At 54.5% G+C, this 24,756-nt stretch overlaps 1 protein-coding gene across 2 annotated transcripts in view; it reads left to right on the top strand.

Annotated features, from left to right (window-relative positions):
- The window catches only part of LOC111157052 (growth factor receptor bound protein 10), a 170,519-nt gene that overhangs the window by 85,701 nt on the left and 60,062 nt on the right, over positions 1-24,756 (top strand). The window contains exons 4-6 of one of the 2 annotated variants that reach the window (XM_022518264.1): positions 9,117-9,185; positions 16,257-16,452; positions 21,765-21,906. In XM_022518264.1, the coding sequence (XP_022373972.1) occupies positions 9,117-9,185; positions 16,257-16,452; positions 21,765-21,906 (407 nt within the window). The remainder of the gene's footprint in view (positions 1-9,116; positions 9,186-16,256; positions 16,453-21,764; positions 21,907-24,756) is intronic. The other variant, XM_022518265.1, reaches the window with a different exon arrangement.

The raw sequence follows: 24,756 nt of genomic DNA on the forward strand, positions 1-24,756 counted from the left end.
CTCTGTCTGTGGTGCCTCCAGCCCCGGGTCTGGACTGAGCGGGCTTGGGGGTGGGCCCTCCTCCCTGCCTCTCTGAGCCGCCCCCCACCTTTACACCTGACACCGGGTTCAGCGCTCGGGTTCCTCCTAACAAGGTGCCCTGGGACCACAGGCCCGCATGTGACGGAGGTCCCAGTGCTGTCCTTTGCCTCCTGTGATCTGCAAGGCCCCCTCAGACGCTCTGTTGAGAAGCCTAAAGGTTTGCACCACATGTCTGATGGCGACGTGGCTGGCTCTTTGCAAGGGACCCGGGTTTAAAACAAAAGACTCCCAGTGACTTTCCTTGACCTGTTCTTTCTCTCTGGCGGAGAGGATTCAGTGCTCGAGCATTTATTAGCTCGTTCCCACGTAAGCAGCTTGTTTTTGGGTGTCCGTAGCTGCACGCACTTCACGCATCTCCCTGCCCCGCCCTGCAGGAAGGATTGCATTTTCCTTTAAAAGATGGTGGTTTTGTAATAGCTAGAATTGCTCCTGACAGTCTTTTGAAGATATGCTCCAGAAGCAGCTTGTTTAAAATGAGAAAAGACCAAGGGTGCCTGGGCGGCTCAGTCGGTAACGCAGCTGCCTTCTGCTCAGGTCGTGATCCCAGGGTCCTGGGATCGAGCCCCACGTTTTGCACACATTGTTCATGGTGCGCAGAGTCATACACCCAGCGACCCTGGGGCTCCCGTGGAGACACCAGAGTCCAGCACTTGGCTTAGATCATCTGTCTGCCAAGTGGAAGAGACCAGAATTAGAAAAGAATGCCCGTAGAGGTGAAGTGGATTGGGAAAGGTTGTTTTGTTTTGTGTCTCCCCTGCAGGGAGCCTTGGCCAATGTCACCGACGTGGGGGACGGCCAGGCTCGGGGCCCGACATTCCGTGGCTCTTGTTTCTTCCAGCGGCAGCGCCCCAGGACCGTGGGCGACTGAGGAACCACGTCGTGGTTTAGAATCTTCGGTAGCAAATACCGGTCTCACAGAATTGCCATGAAATACACTAATAGGACAATGGTAACTTGGAGTCCAGTGCTAAAACCTCCCGCGTGTCTCCTATGTTTCCGCGGAGTCATTAGAGCCACGGATCGGGAAACTGAGCCAGAGATGTTCGGTCACTTGCCCAGGAGTGACCCAGAGGTCACTCAGTGTAGAAGTGGAATCAAAGCGACGTCCATGCATCTTCACCTTTGGAGGTAATTTAGGCGAAGCTTGTGGCCCGCACCTGATCGTACAGGCTGTTCCGTGTAAGTGTTACTCTAGGGACCATATTTTCCCTTTCTCCTGACGTCGTGCATTTCTCGAGCAGAGGAACCATGTCTTACCATGAAGGTTCTGCTCTAGTGCCTTATTCCTACGTGTATCTTTTAGATCGTTATTTAAGGAATTGCTGGAAGCATGTGGCGCAGATGTGCTTGTGGGTTCCAGAAAGGCCCTGAGTTCCCACCCCGACCCTCCAAGTGGGAGGCTCTGGTAATTCCGGGCGACCAAAGGCCTTCCCTCCTCATGGTGGTCTTAGGAGCGTTGGAGGTGAGATGACGAGGGTGAAGTCAGAACGTCAGCTAACTAGACTGTGGCTCAGTTGTAGCTTTGGGACCCAGCTTGTGTCATGGTTCATTGGATGTCAGTGTTTTACTGTGTTATCCATGAGGACGTCATCGTTTCACCCACTTTACGCACGCACATGTACACACGTGCACACATGTAAAAGTAACTCTTGTTTTCTTAGTTTCTTGCCCTCACAGGGAAACGATGCTTTCCCCTCAAGTAAAGTTCTTTGTCTGACGTGTTCCATGGAATCCTGAACAGTAATGGATATTGGCCTCTGGTTGGATATTGAAGCCAAAGTTGATTATGATTTTGATGTCTTCACCCTCCTCCCATGCCTACACACCTTTCCTTAGGGCTGAGATGGCACAAAGCTAGGAGGAAAACCACGTATAATCCTTCACCCACAGAGTGACATCTTTCTGCCTTTTGGAAAAAGAAACGCATTCAGACCACATCTAATGATCGCGTTTGCCCACAAACGGTGGTTAATGCTTTTGCAGTATCCATTCAAGTGACGATATTGTAGACATTCCAAAAGGTGGGCTGTGTTTCTCTGTCCTCTGTTTCTTACCTGTTCAGGTGACTTCCCTGTTAAAAAATAGGTTCGTCCCCTGCTAACCAGTAAGTTCAACTGCACTATGCAATGGGCACTTGTTTTCCCATATTTGCAGGGGAGGAGACTGAGGCCCAGAGGTCAGAAGAGTCACCCAGAACATGTCCTGTGGAGTAGCAGGGCCGAGTTTGGCCCTGGCCGGTGGGCTCCCAATGTCCCCACCCCCAGCTGCTCTGCCTCTGGAGTTCGCTCTCCATCCTTCAGGGTCTGCTTGTGCCTTCCTGTTCTTCCTACTCCTCGGGGTTTTTAATGCACCAAAATGAGATTTTAGAGGAAGGGGCTGAGTTTTCCTTCTCCTCAGAAGCAGCCAGAAAGGTTGGACCCCTGCAGCCCCCTCCCCTATCCTGGACCTGTGCTTGCGCCATCCTTTGTACCTGGAAGAGTTTCTGTCTCCATGAGGAAGACAGAACAAAAAGCCACGGAGGCACCTGCTCGCTCTGTGTTTCCCAGCGGCAGGTGAGCCGAGGACCTCCCCATTCCCAGTTCCCCTTTGGTACTGAAACAGTGCACATCGCCGTCTGTGACCCCCGGGTCTCCGCTCTTACTTGCTTCCCTGATGCTCTGACAACTCACGCCAGGCCTCCCTGTTTCCTTTCAGCAGCTCGTTGGAGCCCGTTAATGTTTCGTGCTTCCTTTGCTGTCGGGGCACTTGCTGCTCATAGAGGGCTTTACCCCCGCAAGTCCTGTGCTCTGCGTGTTGGCTTTTCTTCCTCTGGCTCCTCACCTTTCCTGTTTCTTACCTTCACTCGACATACATTTGTTGCTTGTCTGGGCCACGGCAGGCTCGGGGACACAGCAGTGAGCAGCAAGGTTTTAATTTATTAGCCATAGAACACATGGACCTTTGCATCCATCTGAAGAAGTATCAGTCCCTTTTTGGAAGCAGTGGATGTGATTTAGGTATAATTCTGTATTAAGGTCAGTGATGAAAGAGTATCCTTGGTTCTGAACCAAAGTCAGATGCTTAACCAACTGAGCCACCCAGAAGTTTCCTCCTGAAAACTTCTTACATTTTGTTCTGTCTTATAGTTTGTCGAGTGTGTGTCTGTCTTTCCCATTTCTTTCTAGGCTCCTTGAGATGAGACCAGGGATCACGTTTTCATTTTTTTTTTTTTTTTTTTCAAAGATTTTATTTATTTATTTGACAGAGAGAGATCACAAGTAGATGGAGAGGCAGGCAGAGAGAGAGAGAGAGAGGGAGGGAAGCAGGCTCCCTGCTGAGCAGAGAGCCCGACGCGGGACTCGATCCTAGGACCCTGAGATCATGACCTGAGCCGAAGGCAGCGGCTTAACCCACTGAGCCACCCAGGCGCCCCCACGTTTTCATTTTTAATCTTTGGGGAAAAACAAACTAAAAAGAATGTTGGCTTTTAAGGCTCACCGGGGTAGGAACTGAGGGTCCACCAGGAGCTCTGTGACGCCTGTGTTTTCACCTCTCTGAGCCCCGGTTTTCTAATCTGTGACATGTGCGTGATAGCCCGTAGCTCATGGGTGTGGTGTGAGCATTGTACTAGCGATCCCAGCGAATGTTCCTGTGCTCCCCCCACCTACCCCCGCCCACGCTGTCTCTCTGAATTCCTCCTTCACCAGCACACAGGGCAGTGGACATAGCAGACAACGAAGGTGGGTCCTGTGGGATACGGAATCAGACTCTGCTGAGGGCTAAGTGTCTGCTCCTTGGAGATGCGAGCAGGGCGTCCATGGCTTGAGAAGCGTACCCTGCTTCTCAACTTCCGTCTGCAGATGGAGCTCTTCCCGGTGCGGAGCCTGACTTCCCACCAAGCCCCAGTCCTCCTGTTCAGTGTCTCTGGGCGATGCCATGCGGAGCGAGGGGGACTTAGGATCTATGAAGCCGTGTCTTCTCCTGGGAGGTGCAGCTGCATCCACAATGGGGCAGGGAAGCCAGAGAGACTGTGGCCTGGAGGAAGAGGTGCTTTCAGAGGGAGCGAGATTTCTCACGTTGGGGATGCCCCAAAGGGAGCGGGGCGTTGGCTGCTCTTCCAGGATGGGGACAGAATCGCATTCTTCTGTCCTCTCTGTGACCTCAGGGATGACCTGGTAGGCTCGACAGGGTCAGGGAGGCTCAGGCAGGCACAGCTCTGGCCTGCTGGGTAACGCTTCCTGCACCATCCCCATGCCTGGACACGTGTCCTCCCTTGTTGGAATTAGTCCAGCACTTATCTACCTGGTGGCTTCCGTGTCACCTACCTGGAGGCCCTTTTTCCAAGGAACTACAGGACCGGAGGCCCGGCGGGCACCAGAGGGTTTGGAATGCTGCCTGGCTGGCTTTCTAGAAAACTCAGCAGCTGGATTGACGGAGGCTGCTGACTCTGTTGTTTAGGTCTTCAACTCCAATTTACCGAGCACCTGTTGTGTGCCGGGTGCGACGTTAGACAGTGAAGCAAAAGAGAAAGAACATGAAGGTCCTAGTCTTCCAGAAACTCAAGTTCAGTGAGGGGGAAAAAAGAAAGTTAAATATAAGACGGAGGCAACATGTCCAACTCCGGAGGCGGACAGATCTGGATTGGACTCTGCACCCCCTTGTCTGGGGAGCTGAGTGTCTCTGCCTCCGTATCTTCAGCTGAAATCTGGAAAATACCTACTTGACTGGTTTGGTAAGAGGGTGAGGAACAGCCCGGGCTGTGAGGTGCCTGGCCCAGGACCTGGCGCTCTCTAGGAGCTCAGGAAATGGGAGCTTATGCTTATCAGCATCATCAGTGGAGAGAGTAGAAATCACACCCGTGGCCTCCCCCTCCCCTGCACACCCAGCCTGGGAGATCCCTGCTTCTCCTGCAGCATTCATCAGAACAGACCACTTCATTTCTCTTAATTGAAAAATAATTACCATAAGAATAATAAGCCTTTGGTTAGGACTGCCCTCCCTTCCTTCCCTGACCCAGCTCCAAGGAGTTAGTTGCAGAATGAATCTGGGTGAGTCTCCGGAAGCTGTTTTCACAAACCAAAGCTGCCCTGTCACTCCCGTTCCTTATTCATCGAGTTGGAGAGGGACGTGGGATCCAGATTCCCAGACCCCGCCTGCCCCATCCAGAGTCTTTCCGGTGAAACCCTGTTTTCCCCAACATCCTGGAAAGGCAGCTCCTCTCTCCTGGGCATTTCCGTTCTGAGAGCTGTGCCATTTCTTGGAATCGCCTGGTATGTTCCCCTGGAACGACTTTTCCCATCCTAAGGCCTTAGAAATCGGGCTCTTCTTAGAGCTGAATGCCCTGTAGTTGACAGTCTTGCCTGTAAGCAGAGATCTCGGTTTAAAACTCTCCTCTTCTGGGGCACCTGGGTGGCTCAGTTGGTTAAGCCACAGCCTTCGGCTCAGGTCACGATCCTGGCGTCCCAGAATCGGGTCCCACATCAGGCTCCAGCTCCGCGGGGAGTCTGCTTCTCCCTCTGACCTTCTCCCCTCTCATGCTCTCTCTCTCTGTCTCTCTCTCAAATAAGTAAATAAAAAGAAAACAAAAAACCTCTCCTCTTCTGCCAGGAGTGAGCATAACCATGCGAGGAGCGTGTCTGGCCTCTGGGACACTCTTCTGCTGTGGCCCCTCCATCGGCTGTGCCAAGGTTCTCTTCTGACGGCACAGACTGCGCCCCGTGCTGCTGTCGCCTCTCGCCTGTCCCTGTCCTCTCTTCCAAGATGCTCGGTCCTGGGCGGGACTCCCTCCTGCTGGCTGGAGGTCTGGCACTTGCTTTCTCTGCGATGTCTCCTCTGCTGGTCCCTTCCTCACTGGCCTCCACCTGGGAGCAGGTTCAGGGTCCCCAGTGGAGGTAGTCAGATGTCATCGCCTCCCTTGCTACTTTGTTTCGCTGGGGGAATCCTTTCCCAAAACAGCTTGGAGGGACATGGTTACGTTCAGGTGACGAGGACCCTGTCTGTTTTGTTAACATCTGCATTTCCAGTACCTGGAACAATGGCAGGTATGTAGTTGGTGCCCAGTAAATGTTTGTCAGATGAGTGAATTTTACGCTTACGGAGTTAAATTCATGGAAACCGAACGTTCCTGTTGAATGAGGTAATAAGGACTCCCCAGTGTCTAATTTACCTTTAAAAATTTGCCTTTTTTGAGAGAGCAGTGTTAGCGACGGGTAGACTTTTGGACTGTGACCTGGATTCTTCCTCTTCAAGTCCAGCGTTCTTGGACTAATATTTTTAGGATTGATGGCAAGTGAGAACCTTCCAGAATGACCAGCTGTTTACGTAGTTACGTGCGCCCAGCATCTGCCTGCTTTATGATGTAGTCGAAGAATGAGGGGTCTGGACCAGAGGTCTGGAGAAGAAACACAGTAAATTGTGAAAGAGAAAGACACAATTAATTCTGTCTTTTTTGAGTGATATTTTGGGCTCCTGGCTCTGTCCCCCCCGCCCCAGTTGTCTTCTAATAGTACAAATAGAGATTGCACTCTTAAGTCTCTGCTTTTTTCTATAATGTGTCGCTGAGGTCCTTGGTCCTTGCAGGGTGGGATGTATCTTCTCCGGAGTGGAAAATTCTTTTCCTGTGCTGTATGTTCCCACGCTCAGAACACCTCAGTCCTGACAGGCCTTCAGCACTGTCTGGGTGCTTCGTGCACCCGTGAGGCAGGACACAGGCCAAGATAGAAGGCAAGTTTGCACTCTGGCTGGGTGGTCCTCCCCGAACATGGGATTCCGGTTCTTGAGTTTCAGCGAACAGAGTCACTGAGCGAAACGAGTGGCTTCCCCTTTTTACAGTGGTGTTGCCAGGGTTGGGGGGCGGGGAGAGGAATGGAATCATTTGACACTTCTCTAAAACATGGATTCAACTCGTGAATCTCAGATCAAAGTCTGCTGATAGCGATTAATCATTATCTTAACTTTTTTTGCTTGTTTGCTTTGGTGGTAGAGGTAAATGTTGTCTGGCCACGGGGATATCTGCCTTTGGTTGGGGGATCTGCCCCAGACTTTGTGGCTTACCCTTCCCCCTGAGGATTGCAGTGTTTTGGGTATCCCATGGCCCCAGTGGTGAGAAAGGGGAATCTGTCACGACGACGGGGACACAGGGCCCAGCCTCCCTCCCTGAGAGCCCCTGCAGGCAGCATCCTGGGCCTATTCTAGCCCTGGCCAGGAGCTGCTCTGGGGAGATTTGGGAAGAGCTCTTGGCACAGCTGGAAGGCATCTTGGGCTCTCTGTGTTTCTGTAGGTTCTGTCCACTTATGGTTGAGCTTTGCATAAGCCGTCCTAAGACGCACACATGAATACTGGTGGGTTGGGACACCTCCTTGTCCCATAATCCATAGGATTGGTGGAGAAGTGTACATATTTGTACCAAAACCTAATGCTTATTAGGAAGTGGGGTCCATGTTTAGTGCAGCTTAGGAAATGAGCAGCCTGGTCCTGGACCTTCCCAAGCCGGTCTTCCTGGGGTTACCAGGTGAGTCACCCAGGAAGTCAGCCCCAGGGGTCCCTGTGTCACCCCTCCTCCGCCTCCCAGCCTCCATGGCCTGGAGATGTCCCAGTTCTTGTTTTGCCTCCTGACTCGGTCCTGGCACCCATTTCTTAGATGGGATATTTCTCTTCTGGAAGATACCCTTGACTCCTCTCCATAGCTAGACCCCTATCCCCACTGGTGGCCTTGGGCCCCATTCTGCATCAGCCCCAGCAGCCCACCCCTGTGCTGGTCACCAGGAGTGCTGTCCACACCATCTCCTCGGCCCCAGTCGTGGAGGAAGCTGAATGTGAGCAGGCACGCTGGTGCCATGGGGGGTGGCCTAGGCTGGAGGACTGCCAGACACGTGACCATCATGGTAGGGTGGCATGACCGAGGGTGCCCTCGTGAGAGCAAGCACTTTGACCCTCCTGAAGGAAAGAGTGTCAGCGGCTCTCACTGGGGCATTTCTGCCAGCAGCTGTGGGACCTTGACCCCACCGAACATCAGATTGTCTCACTGCTAAATGTTAAATGTAAGGGTTATGGTACCTGTCATTACTTTGCAGATTAACGTTGTCAGCGATGTGACACGGAGGGGCACCTGATAAGCCCTTGGTAATTGGGGTCATTGGTGGTGACAACCACTAATCTGCACATGGATGCACAGCTCAGAAGTCAGGCCCCCGACAAGGCTGCTGGGTCACCGTGTGACACACTGAATCGCCACTTCTTTGGGCCTCGCTTTGCCTAGCCATGAGGTGTGAAATTGGTGCCTCTTAATTCCTGAGACCCTCTGGAGGTCTTCAGCTTTCCGTGGGATGGCAAGGAGAAGTTGTGCGTACGCGCTGGAGCTCTGCGACGCAGGCTGCCACATCTGTAGATCGTTCAGGATCATCCCTGACCCCACCGTGCTTATGGGCACCCAGGACCGTGCTCCATCACGCCCAGCATGAGAGCAGGAAGACCCGTGCTCAGTGATTCCCGGGCTCGAAGCTGCAGTGGCTATACTGGGAAGGACAGGGAGTGGGGTGAGCTGCCACGGGCTGCGAGGGCATAACGTATGTCCAGTGTTTGCCTTCACGGTTCGAAGGAGCCCGTGAACTTGAATATGGGATCCACCAGCCAGTCTTTCGAGTCCCTCCTGGGTAGCAGTGTGTGCACACAGCCGGGGGCTAATAAGTGTGGGAGTCTTTCAGTCATGGACTACTTCCTGGTGTCAGGGTTTTGGGATTGTGGGACTTGTCCGTGAGAGACTTAGGATGTCAGCCACTCCTTCCTGAGTTACTGATCCTTCTCCATCCGTGGCTAACGCGGGTGCATTCAGGGAACGTGCTTTGGGCCTGGCGTGGGGAGTCTGCGTAGATCGGCTCAGTGATGACCAGAGCCCGGAGGCCACAAAAAGCATAGGCAGGGCTCCTTTTCAGATGCGCATATATGGTTGTAATGCAAGACACATAACACACACACAGACACACACACACAGACACACGCACACACACACACACACACACACAGCCAGCTTGTGTGATATGCATTTTCTCAGTTCACAGACACTGACCGCGTCATTTGCCATCGTCTGGGGGAGGTGGGTGGAGAGGAGATCACCATTTCCCACAAAGGTTGGAAAACGAAGTTTCTCTTCTCTGGTTTTTATTTGTTTCAAATCCTACCTGCCTGTAGTAACCACTGAAATAAAGCTTTGTGGGATGCATTTTATTTTTTTAGATGACAGGAATTGAATGTTGCCTTTGTATTTGGCGCTGTGGTCAGGCAATCTCTGCTGTTAGGTTTTCTGAGTATCTCTAACTATCATGAATACAGCAGAGGCCCACTCTCTCTCCAGGGTAACACCTGATTTCCTTCTGCTGCTTCCTTAAGCCCAGCGGTGCCAATTAAAGATTAAATACTTGTGGCAGGAATCTGTGAGAGTAGAAGATTAATTGGTGTGCAAAAGGTATGTCAGTAGAATGTTGAGTTCTGTCTGCACGAGGTTTGAATGGCTCAGAGGTCATCCAACATAACTTGCCAAGGGAGCATGGTTTAGGTTGAAAACGCCGTTGCAGTCTGGATCTTTCATTCCTGGACAGATAGAAACATATAAGAACATGGGCCTTGGGCCACCTGGGTGGCTCCGTGGGTTGGGCCTCTGCCTTCGGCTCAGATTATGATTCCAGGGTCCTGGGATCGAGCCCCACATCGAGCTCCCTGCTCAGCGGGGAGCTGCTTCTCCTCTCTCTCTGCCTGCTGCTCTGCCTACTTGTGATCTCTGTCAAATAAATAAAATCTTAAAAAAAACAAAAAGAACATTGGCCTTTAGGTATGTGTTGGGAACTTTTCAGCCCTAGCGCTTTGTGTAAAGAAAGTTCTCTTTTCTTCTCTGTGCTGACTCCACACCTCCATACCCCAGATGCTCGGGCTTTCTTCCCCCATCAGGCATTGTCTGATATCCCGCCGGATGTGCCCGATGGCGCGTGGTTCCATCCTGACGCCCCCTGCTTGGTTCAGTCATTGACTAGACAGCCCGTGGAACTTAGGCAGATGGTGTAGTAGTCAGAGTCCTGGTTTGTTGTAAATGATGCAGCTTGGGGACAGTCAGGTGGCAAAGAGGCACTGAGCAAGGCATGGGAAGGCATTCGGGACTTCTGTGGGGGGCACACCACCTTCCCAGCTCCTCTCTGTGTCCGCCTACCTAGAGGCTCTGCAAACCTTGTGGGTTTGCATTTTCTATGTGGGTGCTTCACCCAGTTGGCACGATGGCTTAAATCTGATGAACTGGACCTCTGGCCCCTGTCTCTTGTTCCCCGAGGTCCGGGAGTGGGGCTGACCCTCCCAACCCTCTAGTCCCACTGTTGGTCCCCTCGGCAACCAGCGCCATTCCTGTGGTTATCTTATGGCTTCCCCTAAAGCACCTGATTGATATCAACTCAGGTGTGGTTGAAAGGGGCTTCAAGGGACACGTGGATGGCCCAGTCAGCGTCTGCCTTCGGCTCAGGTCATGATCCCAGGGTCCTGGGATTGAGTCCTGCCTCAGGCTCCCTGCTCAGCAGGAAGTCTGCTTCTCCCTCTCCCTCCCCCGCTCCCCTGCTTGTGCTCGCTCTCTCTTTGTCAAATAAATAAAACCTTAAAAAAAAAAAAGAAGACGAAGAAGCAAAGGGGCTTGTAATGAATAAGAGAATGTTATATCACAAAAGATGATCCTCTTGCCTTTGTGAAAGCTCGGGAGCTATTTCAGGAGCCACAAAAGACCAAATATTAGAACAAAAAATGCTCCCATTGCTGTTACGGCTTAGGAAATCATAAGGCTCTTAGGAGCCATGTGCCAGCATCATGAAGGAGGCCAAGATCTCTATTTTCTATTCTGTCCAACCTCACCAGTGCCATTGATGTTTTTCTTTTTTTTTCTTGCTCTTAATAATCTGTCACCATCTGGGGTTTTCGCATCTAAGCAAGGGTGCTTGGCCCCATTATGCTTAGGAGCGTCCCTTCTCTATGAAGATGGGAGGAGGCAGGGAGACGGTGCGTGGTCAGGTCAGGTAACAGGTGCTCACGTGGGTCTGGGGAGCACAGACAGGCCGTACGTGTATCCTGAGCATGTCGGGCAAGTCGCGTTTCTGTGAGGGGCCATGCAGTTCAGTGTCCTCTTTCCTATTCCAGAGGTTCAAGAGGACACTGTGTGGTGAGTTGGGCCCAGCAGGGTGCAGCAAGGGCGGTCAGGTGGGGTGAGAAGGGGGAGCCTCGTCTCTAACTCACGCTGGCCTCCATGCCTGCAGTCAGCCGGTGAGCCCCTGGCCTCGTCCTGGCTTGGTTTATGGAAGATGCGTGCCCCAGGTCATCCTTGGGGAGCCAGACGCCAGTTTGTTTCACCAAGTTTAGATCTATTTTAGAAGTGAAGCAGCCTCCGTTCGCTCGTGGCACGGAGGCCAGAGGCACATGGGAGCTGGAGATCAGATGAGCTCCCCAAATATTTGGGACAAAAGTCAGCGTCCAGTGTGGGACTTGGTTATTTGAGGAGGCAAAATAACTATTAATAACTTGATTTATAGCCGTGTTGTTTGACCTATATCTGCTGCACATCCGTCCTCAGGAGCCCATGTGACGTGAAATTGTGTATGTGGAGTTGTTTTCCCTTCTCCTCTGCGTGCCTGCCAGGGCTGCGTCTCGGGGAGGTATTTTGGCGTGAGGGCTGCACTGATTAGACACTTTATCTTAGCACCCATTTCCGGAAGCATCTGCCTCATTTGTGCCCAGTGTTTGCTTCTCCGCGGAGGGGCCCTCACGGGTGGGTGGTGATCCCTACAGGGAAGGCCTAGGGCTGGCCACACCACGGGACGTGCGGAATGTGAGCCACTCCAAGCGTTTCTGCAAGAACCGACCATCACCTCAGTAAGGTCTTGGTGACTTCCGTAATATCGTAGTGTAGCACTTTTTTTTTTCTTTTTTAAGATTTTATTTTTTTGAGAGAGAGGCAGAGAGAGGGGAGAAGCAGGCTCCTCACTGAGCAAGGACTCGTGGGGCTCGATCCCAGGACCCTGAGATCATGACCTGAGCCGAAGGCAGAGGCTTCACTGACTGAGCCACCCAGGCACCCCCTCCCCCAGTGATTCTATAATCTAAACAAATGAAATCCTAATTGAGCCACAGAAATTTGAAAGTTTGTCAAAGAGTGGGATTTTTTTTCCTCCTGAGTAGGATATTTTAGATTTTTTAAAAGGCTTCGATTTTGCTCTAAGAGCTGTGGAAAATACACGAAGTTGGTGACATGGTGGTATGGCGGTTGGATTTGATTCAGGAAAACTACAGCCTGCCACCCACGTGTGACCAGAGTCACCTGGCTTTGTCTAACGTCCGCGCTTCTAAATGTGCCGGGAGGTCTGTCAGTAATGCACCTCAGAAGAGGAAAAGCACGTTGGGGACACACCTTGCTTTAACCCTCTGGGGCTTTTATTCTTCACCGTCACAATGACTCTGAGGAGTGTCAGAATGACGTTATGTTCCCGAAAGCATAGTGGCCCTGACTGCCGAGAGCGGTGACCCAGGTGGGAGGGACCTGGCCGGCCCCAAAAAGGAGCAGAAGGGCAGGACGGAAGACACCAGTGCCAGGGGCTTTCATAGGGGAAAGATAACTCCAGTGAAAACCCACCTGGGTGGGGGGCGGTCAGCACACTGCATTTTCTCAGAAGAAACGTGTCAGACAGCGAGCCTGTATCTTGGGGGCACATAAGTGGAAGCAGTGGTCGGTGTGTTCTGCTGGATTTTCTCCGGGTTTTGAGGACGTGTGAACTGCAGCTGGAGAAAGCCCACTGGGCCACGGTGCCCCTCAGCCACCCTGCCCATGGCATGCAGGGGCCTGACCTGAGGCCGACTCGGGAACTACCGTGAGCTCTGGGCTTCACCCCTCACCGGCTCTTAAAGGGTCCATTAAGGGAGAAATGCTTGGGTTGTTCACGGGATGAGTTGGGCTTGTTAGTGTTACGGAGCTCAAATCAGGCAGCTATCATGTGGCAGCTAAATAAGAGTGTAGGGCACATTCTAGAACGTTCCGGAAGCCCCAGACTTGTGAGCTGCAGTGTGACTTGTACTTGTTCTCGAAGGTGAGTACCCGGAGCTGTCAGTGAACACACAGCTGAGGGGGGGTCCCCCATGTGGTGGCCGCTCTCTTCTCCTGGCCCCTGCTCCTCGGCTTACAGATGAGGGCAGGAGACAGGAGGACAAGGACCCTTCAGGGGTCCGGATTTTCCATGAGCCCCACTTGTCCCACTCACCTCCCTGCCCCCGAACTCTGAGCAAGACTTCTGCCTGCTGACTCTGGAGTTCTCCTTTGTGATCGATTAAGTATTGATCACACAGTAACGATGAATTATTACTTCAGTACATTTGTCCTTTTACTGTCTGGCCACAGGATTAATCTTTGACTCCAAGCTAAGGCAGCATCTTTCCCCCTCTCATACAGACCCCTAGACGTGTGGGGCCCTGCTCGCAGGTTTCAGGTCGCGATGTGGGTTCGGATTCACACTGCGCGTCCCTGTCCACTCCACTCAGCTCTTGCTGATCTTGCTTCCTACTATTTCGGAAGCATCGGCTTCTCTCTTGTCAGTCCGTCTGTCTGTCCATCTGATGCTTACTGTGTGTAGCACCCGTGTCCGGGCCTTCCTCAGACCCCTGCCCTAGCACCGTTGGGGGGCGAGAAGCCGAGGGTCTGTGGCTTTTCTGCTTCTGCCTGGTCTTCCCACAGCTGGTCTCCACCCCAGCCCACCCCCAGCCAGCTGCACGCCCTCCCTGGCTGTAGCCTTGGGGCCCCCTGCACCCCCAGACCCCATGCCCCTTTGACATCTGTGCCAGACATCCTCTCTCAGGAAGTTTTTGTCACTGTTCAGCTCTGCTCTGTCTTCTTGGGCCCTTTTCCCTAACGAGTGGGGAAGCCGAAGCAAAGGTGTAAATCTTTAAAGAAAGAAAGAAAGGCCAATTCCAGGACTGGACGAAACTGACATCTCTCTGTAATGCACAAGGGGTCCTGCAACAGGTGGGGGGAGGGGGAGAGTCATGGGGGCAGGTTCCAGAAAGGTCTGTGAGCTCATGCATAGAGCACACACCTGGTGGCTGCAAAGATTGTTTTCAGATTCAGGGTTCGCTCCTTTGCACTTGTGTGTGATCACGGGCAAAGTGCTTGATCCCTTGGGTCCGTTCCTCAGCTGGTACACCAGCTCGTGGTCCCCCACGTATATTGTGTCGTAAGGCATCCGTGAAACAGGTGTACCGAGTTACAGCTACCTGTGCTTACCACATGCGGGGCTCTGTTATGGTGCAAGGTGACGACCAGCTTCCTCCTGTCACCCCCCCGCATGCAGCTCCACTGTGAACCCCGTGTCGGGCTTGTGGGGTGAGAGGTAGAAAGCCGAGCCTTGTGTCCTGGGTCTGGAGCCCATAGCAGGAGCGGGGCCGGGATGGACACGTTCCCGGTGGGTGACCTCTCTGCTCTGCCTTCCTGCCTGTTGGGGCTTGGGCCCTAGCTTGGCGGGGGTTGCGCTGTCTTGGGCCCTGAGCCCGTGGTGCTCAGTGGGCATCACTTACAGGAGCAGGTGGGCCTGTGGCTGACCCAGCTTGCAAAGCGCCACAGTAGGGTAAGATGGGTCTCGTTTACGTTGGCCATGTTGTGCAAAGTGACAGAGCTGAAAACGCACCAAAGAGGGCAGTGCTGTTGGGTTGCAGTGGGTTACAAATAAGAGAACCTACCTCAGAGCAGCTTCAGCTCTCGATTGTAGGGACTATGCTTTCCAGAGCTCCCGGCCAGAGTACAGCCTCGCCTTGCCACGCCAGGCTGCTCGGAGTCTGGGTCCCATCTCCAACCTCTGTCTCTGCCGCCTGCCCCAGCTGCTTCCACATCTCCAAGTGTGCTGACTAATCCCCCTCCCCACTCCATGGTGTATAGTGAAGGCTCTCCAGAGAAACAGAACCGATGGGATGTGCATTTATGTGTATATGGGGGAGGGGGTTTAAGGAACTGGCTCACATGATTGTGGAGATGCATGTCCAAAATCTTCAGGGCAACCAGCGGCCTGGGGACCCAGGGAAGAGTTGTAGTTCAAGTCTGGGGGCAGAATTCTTCTGTCCTCGGGGACTGTAGTCTTTTTCTCTTAAACTCTTCTTCTCTTCAACTGATCAGACAAGGCCCACCCACATTCTAGAGAGCAGTCTTACTCAGAGCTTACTGATTTAAATGTTACTCTCATCTAAAAAATATTTCATAGAGGCACGCCGGGGTGGTACAGTCAGTTAAGCATCTGACTTTGTTTTCCCCTCAGCTCGTGGTCTCAAGGTCTTGAGATCAAGCCCTGCATCCTGCTCTTTGCTCAGCGGGGAGTCTGCTTAAAACTCTCTCTGCTCCTCCCCACTGTGTGCTCTCTCTAAAATAACAAACAAACAAAAAAAACAAAAAACAAAAACCCCCTTACTTGACCAAATACCTGCGTCCCGGCGAAGCTGGCACGTCCAAGTTCCCATCAGAGTCTCTGGAGCACATCTCCTTCTGTTTTCTGTCCTTCCCTCTGACATTCTTTGGGCTTCTGTCTGCGTCAGGCCTTCTCCGCAAAGACCAGGCTCCCCCAGCTGTCAGGCCCGTTGAGGGCAGAGGAGGGCACCTGGAGGTCAGCAGGTGCATGCTCCATAGGGCTCCCCCCATGAGCCCATCTGCGTGTGTGGGCCTCCTGGAGCCCTGAGCAGGCCAAGGCCCCTGTCCATGTTGGGTGCCATTCAGCTCCTGTGTCTCTCACCTCTAGAATTTTGGGGAAGGGAGAAGTCCTGATCCACCTAGTTAGGGCTTGACATCTACCTGTGGTCTGGCCAGCTGGGGCCGGAGCGGTGGGGTCATGCTGTGTGGCCCATCCACACCGAGGGGCCCGTGAGCCAGGCAGAGGCTCCAAAGCTGGGTCCTGTCCGTGCAGACCAAAGAGACGTGGCTGGACGGTGGCTCCATGGTGCCCAGGGATCGTGTCAGCAAATACTGATTCGTGTACTATGTACGGTTCCTTCTGGGATGCACAAGCTCAGTCACGCTCCCTGCCTTTGCTGGGTTGTGTGGAGTAGTATGAGTGTTGGGAGCCAATCCCCAAGGTGCCCAGGTGCCTGTCACCCCTCGCTGCTGCCGCTAACGTCCTGCTCTGTTCTGTTTTCTCGCGGTTGGCCCGTACGCCCAGAGGATGACGTGGACCTGGAAGCCCTGGTGAACGATGTGAACGCGTCGCTGGAGAGTTTGTACCCATCCTGTAGCATGCAGTCGGAGACGGCGCCCCTGCTCCAGAACGGCCAGCACGCCCGCAGCCAGCCGCCGCCTTCGGGAACAAGGTCCCTGCAGACGCCGCGTTCCCAGCCTGTGCACATCCTCGCCGTCAGGTGGGACCTGGGGCTTGGAGGGGCTTGTCTCCGGGGACGGGGATGCGACACGGCTCTCTGAGCGTCCATACGTTCATTTTCTCCATCCAGCTCGGCCCCACGGGCTTGGACCTGGCACCCAGTTCGGTTTGGACAACATCCATGGAGCATCTGCTCCATGATAAGAGAGGGAAATCCTCTTAAGAGAATGCTCTGGAAATAAGGGAGGAAGGACCCGGGATGGTCTGTTGAGGGCTCGAGGGCCTTACTGCCCACAGTGGGGTCTGGGGGCCTGGAGAAGGGGCATCCCACGGGGGGGTCCCTGCAGGAGACACAGCCTCTGGAAATTCGGGGCTGGTGGGGAGGGGACAGAGCATCCCAAGTGCTGTTGCTACACGGGGAACGGGTCCAGAGGATCTCCTGCAGCACAGAGCCCACACGTCCCAGTACCCTGGTGTGGTGTAGACTGAGAACCTGGCTGAGAGGGAGGGGCTTCCAGATCACAGCAGAGAGCGGGGAGGGGGCGTCGCGTCCGCAGGCTGTGGTGTGTCTGGCAGGCGACCCTGGTGATGGGTCACACCGCGCGCTCATGTCACACACAGGCGTCCTGCTTTCCAAGTGTCGATCATACCTCCACGCAGGGCGGTGGACAAAGATGACCCTGACAGGTGGGGCCACCTTCCGAAGGCCTCTGTGAGCCATATGAGGGGCGAGACGGGGAAAGATTTGAAGAGGCGAGCCAGGAGATTGGGTTAGGGTTCGGCAGAGCCTTCTGGCAGCCTGGTTGGGGGGGCGGGGCGGGGGGCGGGTGCCGGCCGGTTAGGGCGCAGCTGACTTGGAGGCTGTTTCAGGGACCAGCCTAGAGATGCTGGTGTCCCGCAGCGGCTGCAGAGCGGGACAGACGGGAGGTGTCCGCACCTAACTTCGGGGGGTGGTGGGGGACGGCCTGAGCCGGGCGCGTGTCTCTGCGCTGTCTCGAGGGTGTGGCGGGAGCAGCCAGCGCCACAGCTGCTGAGAATGGGGTGCTGGAGGCATCACGGGCCTTCCGGGGGCAGAGGTTGTGAAACGGAGCTGAGAAGCTCTCTGTGGCTGCCGCCTGGTCCCTGTGGGCTGGGCCTTGGAGGTTTTCGGGTGAGGATGGAGGGAGAGAATGGGTGACGGAGCGAGGCCTCCCTGAGCTTTCTAGTGCCTCCCTGGGCTTTCTAGTGCGAGGCTGGTGTTGCCCTCTGTTTTGGGCCTCAGTCAGGGTGGGGTGTTCGTGGCTGCTACCTTTCTCGGAACGGCATCTTCCGGGGATCTCGCTTCCTCTGCTTGGGGGTGGAGGGGTGGGGTGCTCTCTGCTTCCAGAAACTTCTATAAGGCTCTCTTTTGTTGTTGTTGTTAAGATTTTATTTATTGATAGAGAAAGAGAGAGAGATCACAAGCAGGCAGAGAGGCAGGCAGAGAGAGGGGGGGAAGCAGGCTCCCTGCTGAGCAGAGAGCCTGATGCGGGGCTCAATCCCAGGACCCTGAGATCATGACCTGAGCCGAAGACAGAGGCGTAACCCACTGAGCCACCCAGGCGCCCTGTATAAGGCTCTTTCTGGTCTGACCTCCCCGGGGTTCTGCAGACAGGCTACCCTCTCACCCAAGGCCGTCTGCTCTGTCTCGGGCCAGCGGGGTCAGCACAGAGCTGTCTGCAGGGGTGGTCGCCTGCCCCTTGGCTCTTGGCCTTCCCCTGCCTCTCTCTCCTGGTGTTTTCACCCCACTCTGCTTTGTGGGGCATCACCCTTGTGTTCTTGGACCCTGTGCAGTCAGTCCGCGAAGAGATGCACTTTCCTCCTGTGCACTTCTCTGGGTGTGGAGTCTGTCGGTCACATGTCCAGAGAAGCCTGGAGTAGGGAACCCCTGGAAAGGACGGTCACAGCCGGCACAGCGGTCACACCGGAAGCTGAGTCAGGGCAGAGAATGGACAAGAAGGCCCAGGCCCCTGAGTTGCCTGGAGCCCTTGAGCCTAAAATTTGGGCCACATTCTGCCCTGGGGCTGCCTGTGCTAAGTCCCATGGGAGGTGTCTGGGCAGGCCTGCACCACAGGGCAGCAGACACTCTCCCTGCAGCACAGTGGACACCTGGCCTCAGGCCTTACCTCACTTCTCTCAAATAAGTAGCATTGTTTCTTACCTTCAATTATGTTTTAAAAATGGGGTGACCAATGTGGGATACCCAAAGATTTTTTTTTTTTTTTGTAAGTGAGGTTTTTTGTGGAGCACTTCCTGTGTGTGCTAAGCACTTCCTCTGTATAGTTCCTGTTGAATCCTCATTTGTTAGCTGGTACGATGGCCAGCATATCTCTCAAGGTGGGTGGTGTGGTGGCCCTCAATGCCCAGCTGACAAAACTGAGGCCCTAGGTGTAGTGACTGGCCCCCACCTACGGAGGGGGGGATCCGGATGCAAACCCAGCCTGAGGGGCCCTGAGGAGCTCCAAGACCTACTGGGCCCGGTGCTGTGTGGGAGGCCCATGGAGTGGGGTGTACAGAGCCAACGGGGACAGGTGCAGAGCAGAAGCTGGGGAAGGCAGCGAGGGCTTCCTGGAAGAGGTTACCACTGGGGCCTCCAATCCTGAAGGAGTGTACTACAGGGACAGCAGCAGGCAGTGGACGTGTTCCAGCCGGCAGATGACAGAGCACAGGCCTGCCATTCTCCTCCCCATCCCCGACTCCCAACATCCCTGCATCTTTGCCCCCTTTCCATGTCTTGGTTTTCAACTATGGAGGGACGCAGCTTCCGGAACAGGGACTGTCTCCAGTTCCGTGTAATGTCTCTTAGTTTTGCTTCGCACGGTACTTGTGAACTGCCGTAAAGTCAGCATGGGACTCTTGTTCTCCTTTTAATTTTTAAGAAAAATTTATTGACGTGAAGCTCACATAACAGGAAATGAACCACTTACAGCGTACGATTCAGTCGTTTTTAGTACTCTCCCAGGGTTGTATTCCCACCACTTCTCCCTAGTTCCAGAAGGCCCTCACCCCTCCAGCAGAAACCCCTTGCCCAGTGCTCAGTGTCTCCACACTGCCCCTTCCCAGGGCCCCGCGGCCACCCACCTGCATTTCCATTGCTGTGGATTTACCTGGTCTTGCTATTTCAGCGGAAGGATATCCTCGTTCACTTATTATAACGTCTGGTTTTTCCAAATAAGGACTTATTTTTGAAAGATGGGTTTTGGGTTCATAGCACACTGGAGAGAAATCCAGAAGTATGTCCCATGCGAACCACACACGCACGGCCTCCTGCACTATCCACGTCCCCCTCTGAGTGGTAACTTTGGTATAGTCGATGAGCCCCAGGAGTGTCGGCCCCCAAAGGCCACTGTCGGCATCGTCTGTCCTGGGGGTGTGGACAGTTGTGTAATGACCCGAATCCATCCATACACTACCATGTAGGATAGTCTCACCGCGCTAAACATGGTTTTTAACATTTCTCACAGCAGCCTGTTAAGAGACGCTTTTGCTAACCCCTAGGGGGTCAGAACGTTGGATCTTGTATATTATAAAACTCTCATGCTTTGGGTTTGTCACCGGCTAGGGGTCATCCTCGGGCTGGAATATATTGACAAGGGGCCCAGCTTCATGTCCCCTGCTCCGGCTCTGGGAAACAAGGTCCACGTGTCAGCCAGACACTTTGCCAGGACAGAGGCTGGTAGGGGAAGAGAGGGTTCTCTTAACCACGCACATCCGCTTTCTGGTATGTTTGTCGAGCCGCTAGAGAAGGGCCATCTCACACCACAGCTCGGACCACCTTCCGGCTGTGGGTGCGGTCGTGCAGTAAGTGGGCGCATCCTGGTCCCTGGGAATGGCCCGGCAGGCCCCTCCAGCATCAGGATCAGGTGGTAAACAGAGAACCTGTAAAGTGATCACGGAGCATTTCTCCAGTGGCAAACTCCCGAGAAAGTGAATGCATCATTAATTTAGTTGAACTGTCAAAGGACTGCACCAATTCCTGGAAGACACGGCCAGTGCCAGGGCTTCCTGAGACATAGTTTTGGCAGGGACCGGGGATGCTGAGTGGCATCTTGGGCTGTGCTCCCTTTCTGCAGGTGGACGCCTGGACACTGGGCAGCGGTGTCCTCCGCTCCTGGGGGACAGGAAATAGACTGGCACTTTGCTGTCGTCTCTGCTTTGACTCTGAACTTGGTTCTTCTGCTATTTTCATACTTGCATCTGATTGATCTCAATGTGGGTGTTTGGTATAGTTGTAGGAGAGGCGGGTGTTACATTTTCGGGAGGAAATGCCCGAGCGCTGGCAGTGTGACGTGCTATGCGGTGGTGCCTGGCGCTGTGAAGTGGGGTGCTGTGGGGAGTTTCTGAGCAGATGCAAACCCAGGCCTTCGTGCTCTGGGGAGGTAGCGACACGGAACACTGAGTCCCAGCGCAGTCACGATCAGCCACCTTGTTGTATAAATAAGCATTTGTTCCGGGACACCAATGAGGACACACGGAGCCGCTTCTGGTGCCTTTATGTGTTTGGAGAAGTGATCCCTTCAGAGGCATCGGGAAGAGGGGTTCTCCTGGAAATGGCTCCTACACCTCTTCATACATCGGTTTTCAGGGAATAAAACCCATGAGTTTTTTGGAGAGAACACCTGGTACAGGCCCTGTGGGGGGCATTGTTTGGGATATAAGCGTGTTCACGGTGCTTCTTGCCCCCACATGTTTAATAAGGGAGGGAATCTGGACCCTGAGTCTGAGAAGGGCAGCTTTAAAAACAAAACAAAAACAAAAAAACAAGACTTCCCGTCCTGGTACCATACATTCAGCAAAATGGACCATCCCAGCTGTGTTGAAGTGAACAGGTGCCTAGTGTTGCGTGTACTGATGGTGTTGTGTACGTATCTCTAGGACCTGCTCATCATGCAGCAGTGATACTCTGTCCGTGACGCAGAAGCTCCTCTTCCTGCCCCAGTCCCTGACAGTGACCATTGTTCTAGCCAGGGGCTTAGCGACCCCATGTGCCTCACAGAGGTGGACTGTCCTAAGATCTGTCCTTCTGTGACTGGCTTCTGTCACCTAGCACCGTGTCCTCGAGGTTCATCCCTGCTGTAACGTGTCTGAGTTCCTTCCTTGGGCGGGCTGATTGGTGTCCCCTTGTGTGGATGGACCACGTTTGTGTGTCTGTTCTCGCCTCCATGCACACTCGGGTTTGACTGTTGTGACGCGTCTTGCTGTGACCCTGGGATCCAGGTGTCTATTTGAGCCCCTCTTTAGTTTTTTGGGGGGCACATCCCCAGATGTGGGATTGTTGGATTGCGTCGGGGACGACAGCAAACCTTTAACGAGCGGGTGTGTCTCTCCTCCCAGACGCCTGCAGGAAGAAGACCAGGAGCTCCGAACCTCGTCTCTGCCGGCCATCCCCAACCCTTTCCCTGAGCTCTGCGGCCCCGGGAGCCCGCCGGTGCTGACGCGGGGCTCCCTACCTCCAAGCCAGGCTGCTGCGAAGCAGGTGAGCGCACGCCCCCCTTCCAGCGCCAGGCCGCCTGGCTGTGGGGTCAGGACGGATGTGCCGGCTCTTCCTTCAGGAAGAAGGGAGGGAACGTGTGGGATCTTTTGCTTCTTTTCCTCTTGCTGCTGTTCCTTTGGCCTTAGGAAACTTTTGATCTGTTGGCCAGAATTCCGTTTGTTAAGTCTGGGATGTATCCGTGTGTTTCAGAAACCGTCTCATAAGCAGGATAAAAAGTAACAATTTGTTACCTAGAGATGAATGTTGGTTCTCTGACAAAATAATCCCCCCCCCCCCCCCCCCCCCCCCGCCACATCGTCTGCACTGGCTGGGATCTCTGGATAAATGAGGGGTTTCTCAGGCACCTGGACTTCCGCAAGTGGAAGAGTTTCCATGTGGTATCCTGGTCTGGAATAGGGTCTGGGCAAGGCAGAAAACCTGACTCAGAAGACGGCAGCCACCTCCTTACGCTAAAAGTTTCTACCTTACAAGTGGGATTGTGCGCTGCGTGTATCAGAGCCATTTCCTCTGGGAGGAAACCGGGACGCAGAGAGTGCGGGGACCTACCCAGGGTCAAAGCGTCAGTAGCCGGCTTGCCAGAGAAATCGGCTGCCATGGCCTGGGCCTTGGTGGGTTGCAGGCTGGGGAGGGAAACCCAGTCTTGCCGCGGTGTGGGCGGTGGTGGCATAAATATGATAATGATGATGGGAACGTCTGACGTTCACAGAGTGACCCCTAGAGGCCAGGCACTGTTCAGTGAAGTTTCCATATTTTATTTACTTATTTGTTCATTTATTACCCAAAACACTCCTAAGAGTTAGGTACAAATGTTATCTCTATTTCCCAGTTAGGAAACAGAAGCCCATCTGTGAGTGATGGGGGCGGGCGGGACCCCAGAGCTAGTGGGGGATGGGCAGGCCCCCAGAGTGAGTGGTGGGGCTAGGAGGGACTCCAGAGGGAGCAGTGGGACCCCAGAGTGAGCAGGAGGTAGGCGGGACCCCAGAGAGAGGGGGGCGGGTGGGCAGCACCCCAGTGTGAGTGGGAGGGCTGGTGGGATTCCAGAGTGAGCAGTGGTGCTAGGAGGGACCCGAGAGCGAGCGGCAGGGCTGTCAGGACCCCAAAACTAGCAGTGGGACTCCAGAGTGAGCGGCAGAGTGGGCGGGACCCCAGAACTAACAGCAGGACCCCAGAGCCAGCAGCAGGACCCCAGAGTGAGCGACAGGCCTGTCGTACCTGACAGTAGGATCCAGAGCCTCTGATTTTAGCCATTAAACTAGTATTTCCTGGGATCCTGATGGTCTTTATTTTTAGTAAGTGTATTTCAGAACTCTCTGTGGCTTTTCTACTGGAACCCCCTCTTAATTTCCTCTGTACTTTGCCATCCCCAAGCCTGATGCACCAGCGTTCCCTGCCCTCTGCAGACCTCCCCCCAACCCGTGCCGTGCCCGGCTATGCTTGTGGAGGGAGGCATGTCATCTCTCCCTCTGGGCTCCTGAGCAGCACGGCTCCCTTTCTGACCTCAAGCCTCCCCAGGCAGGCTGCATGGTTCCGCCATTGACACTGGGAAGGTGAGGTAACTGTCCCTGTCCAGAAGCCAGTGCTGGCCGGGCTACAGCTCTTTGTCACATGCCTTCAGGACATCTGGGATGTCTGCCTCCCTGGTGACCTTCTGCTTCAAGGAAGGGTCTAGACAGGCCGTCTGTGGACTGCTCACTGAGCTTGTTTACGGCCTTACCCATCCTAAAATAAGACCAGGAAAATTTTATCTGGCTCTCGCCACGGTTGGCAGGAAAGCGGGCCTCCACCCCCATGGACTGTCCAAGTCTGTAAGCAGAATCCGGAAACTCAGGAATTCTGCCTGCTGTTTTTCTTGGGATCAGAGTGTCTGCCCTGGTGTCTGTCTTCCCAGTGCCCGTTTCCCCCCGCCCGCTGGACCCGGCGGGCGCAGGACGGATGGCCAAGCTGGTGGAGAGTCCATGGTCCTCGTCGGGTCTTACTCAGCTCGGACGGATGCCACTCATCCACGCCGGGCTCTGACCTTTGATCTTAGGAGCCGTGTGTCACTGGCGCAGCGGCCGGTGGCTGCCCCCCAGCCTGTGATGGTGTGGCCGCTGATGGTCGCAGGAGTTAGGGCCCCTTCTCCACACTTGCATGCTGTTCTCTCTCCCTTTGCACCAAGTCCAAGGGAGCAGCTGGACCCGCCTCAGGCAGGTTCCCTGGAGGCAGTAAACCATGCTCGTGGAGGCCCCTCATGCTTCCTCGTTCACTGGCCAGCATGTGGCCAGCGTGGGTGAAGAAGAAGGCCTCTTGCCTCTTTGGTAGGAAACTGCCTCAGGACAGCGAGGCCATCAGAAGCAGCCTCTTTCTGTCCTCGAGTCTGAAGGGGAAGCAGGAACGAGGGAGGCTGGACCGGCCATGGCACGGACCTGTTCCTGCCTGGGACACTGCCTGCCCTACCTCATTCTTCCCAGACCCTCTTGTAAACGGGCCAGCAGCCTTCCTTCCCCTCCCTGGGTGTCTTCTGCAGGGAAGCTTGCTGGCTGCCCACCATGCTGTCCATGCACCCCAGCTCCAGGGAGCCGCTGCCGTGTCGCGGGCATCTGCTCTGCATGGGGCACCGCCCGCCTCCCACGCAGAGGACGCCCACCTGGTGGGACAGCCAGCCGAGGGTGGCAGGAGCGCTGAGGCTGCGGGCGCCTAGGTGTGTTGTTCTGTCGTCCGTCTGGCACAGCTCCTCTGTGGACGTGTGAGCTGCAGGCCAGCTGCTGGGAAGGATCAGAAACCCTCAGTGGCCGCCCCACAACCTCCCCCGGGGCATCCATGGGGTAGATGCCCCAGTCAGGCTGTGGAAGT

Source organism: Enhydra lutris, unplaced genomic scaffold (assembly GCF_002288905.1).
Source record: "Enhydra lutris kenyoni isolate GAN:26980312 unplaced genomic scaffold, ASM228890v2 scaffoldscaffold51, whole genome shotgun sequence".
In the NCBI taxonomy this organism is placed as follows: Eukaryota; Metazoa; Chordata; class Mammalia; order Carnivora; family Mustelidae; genus Enhydra; species Enhydra lutris.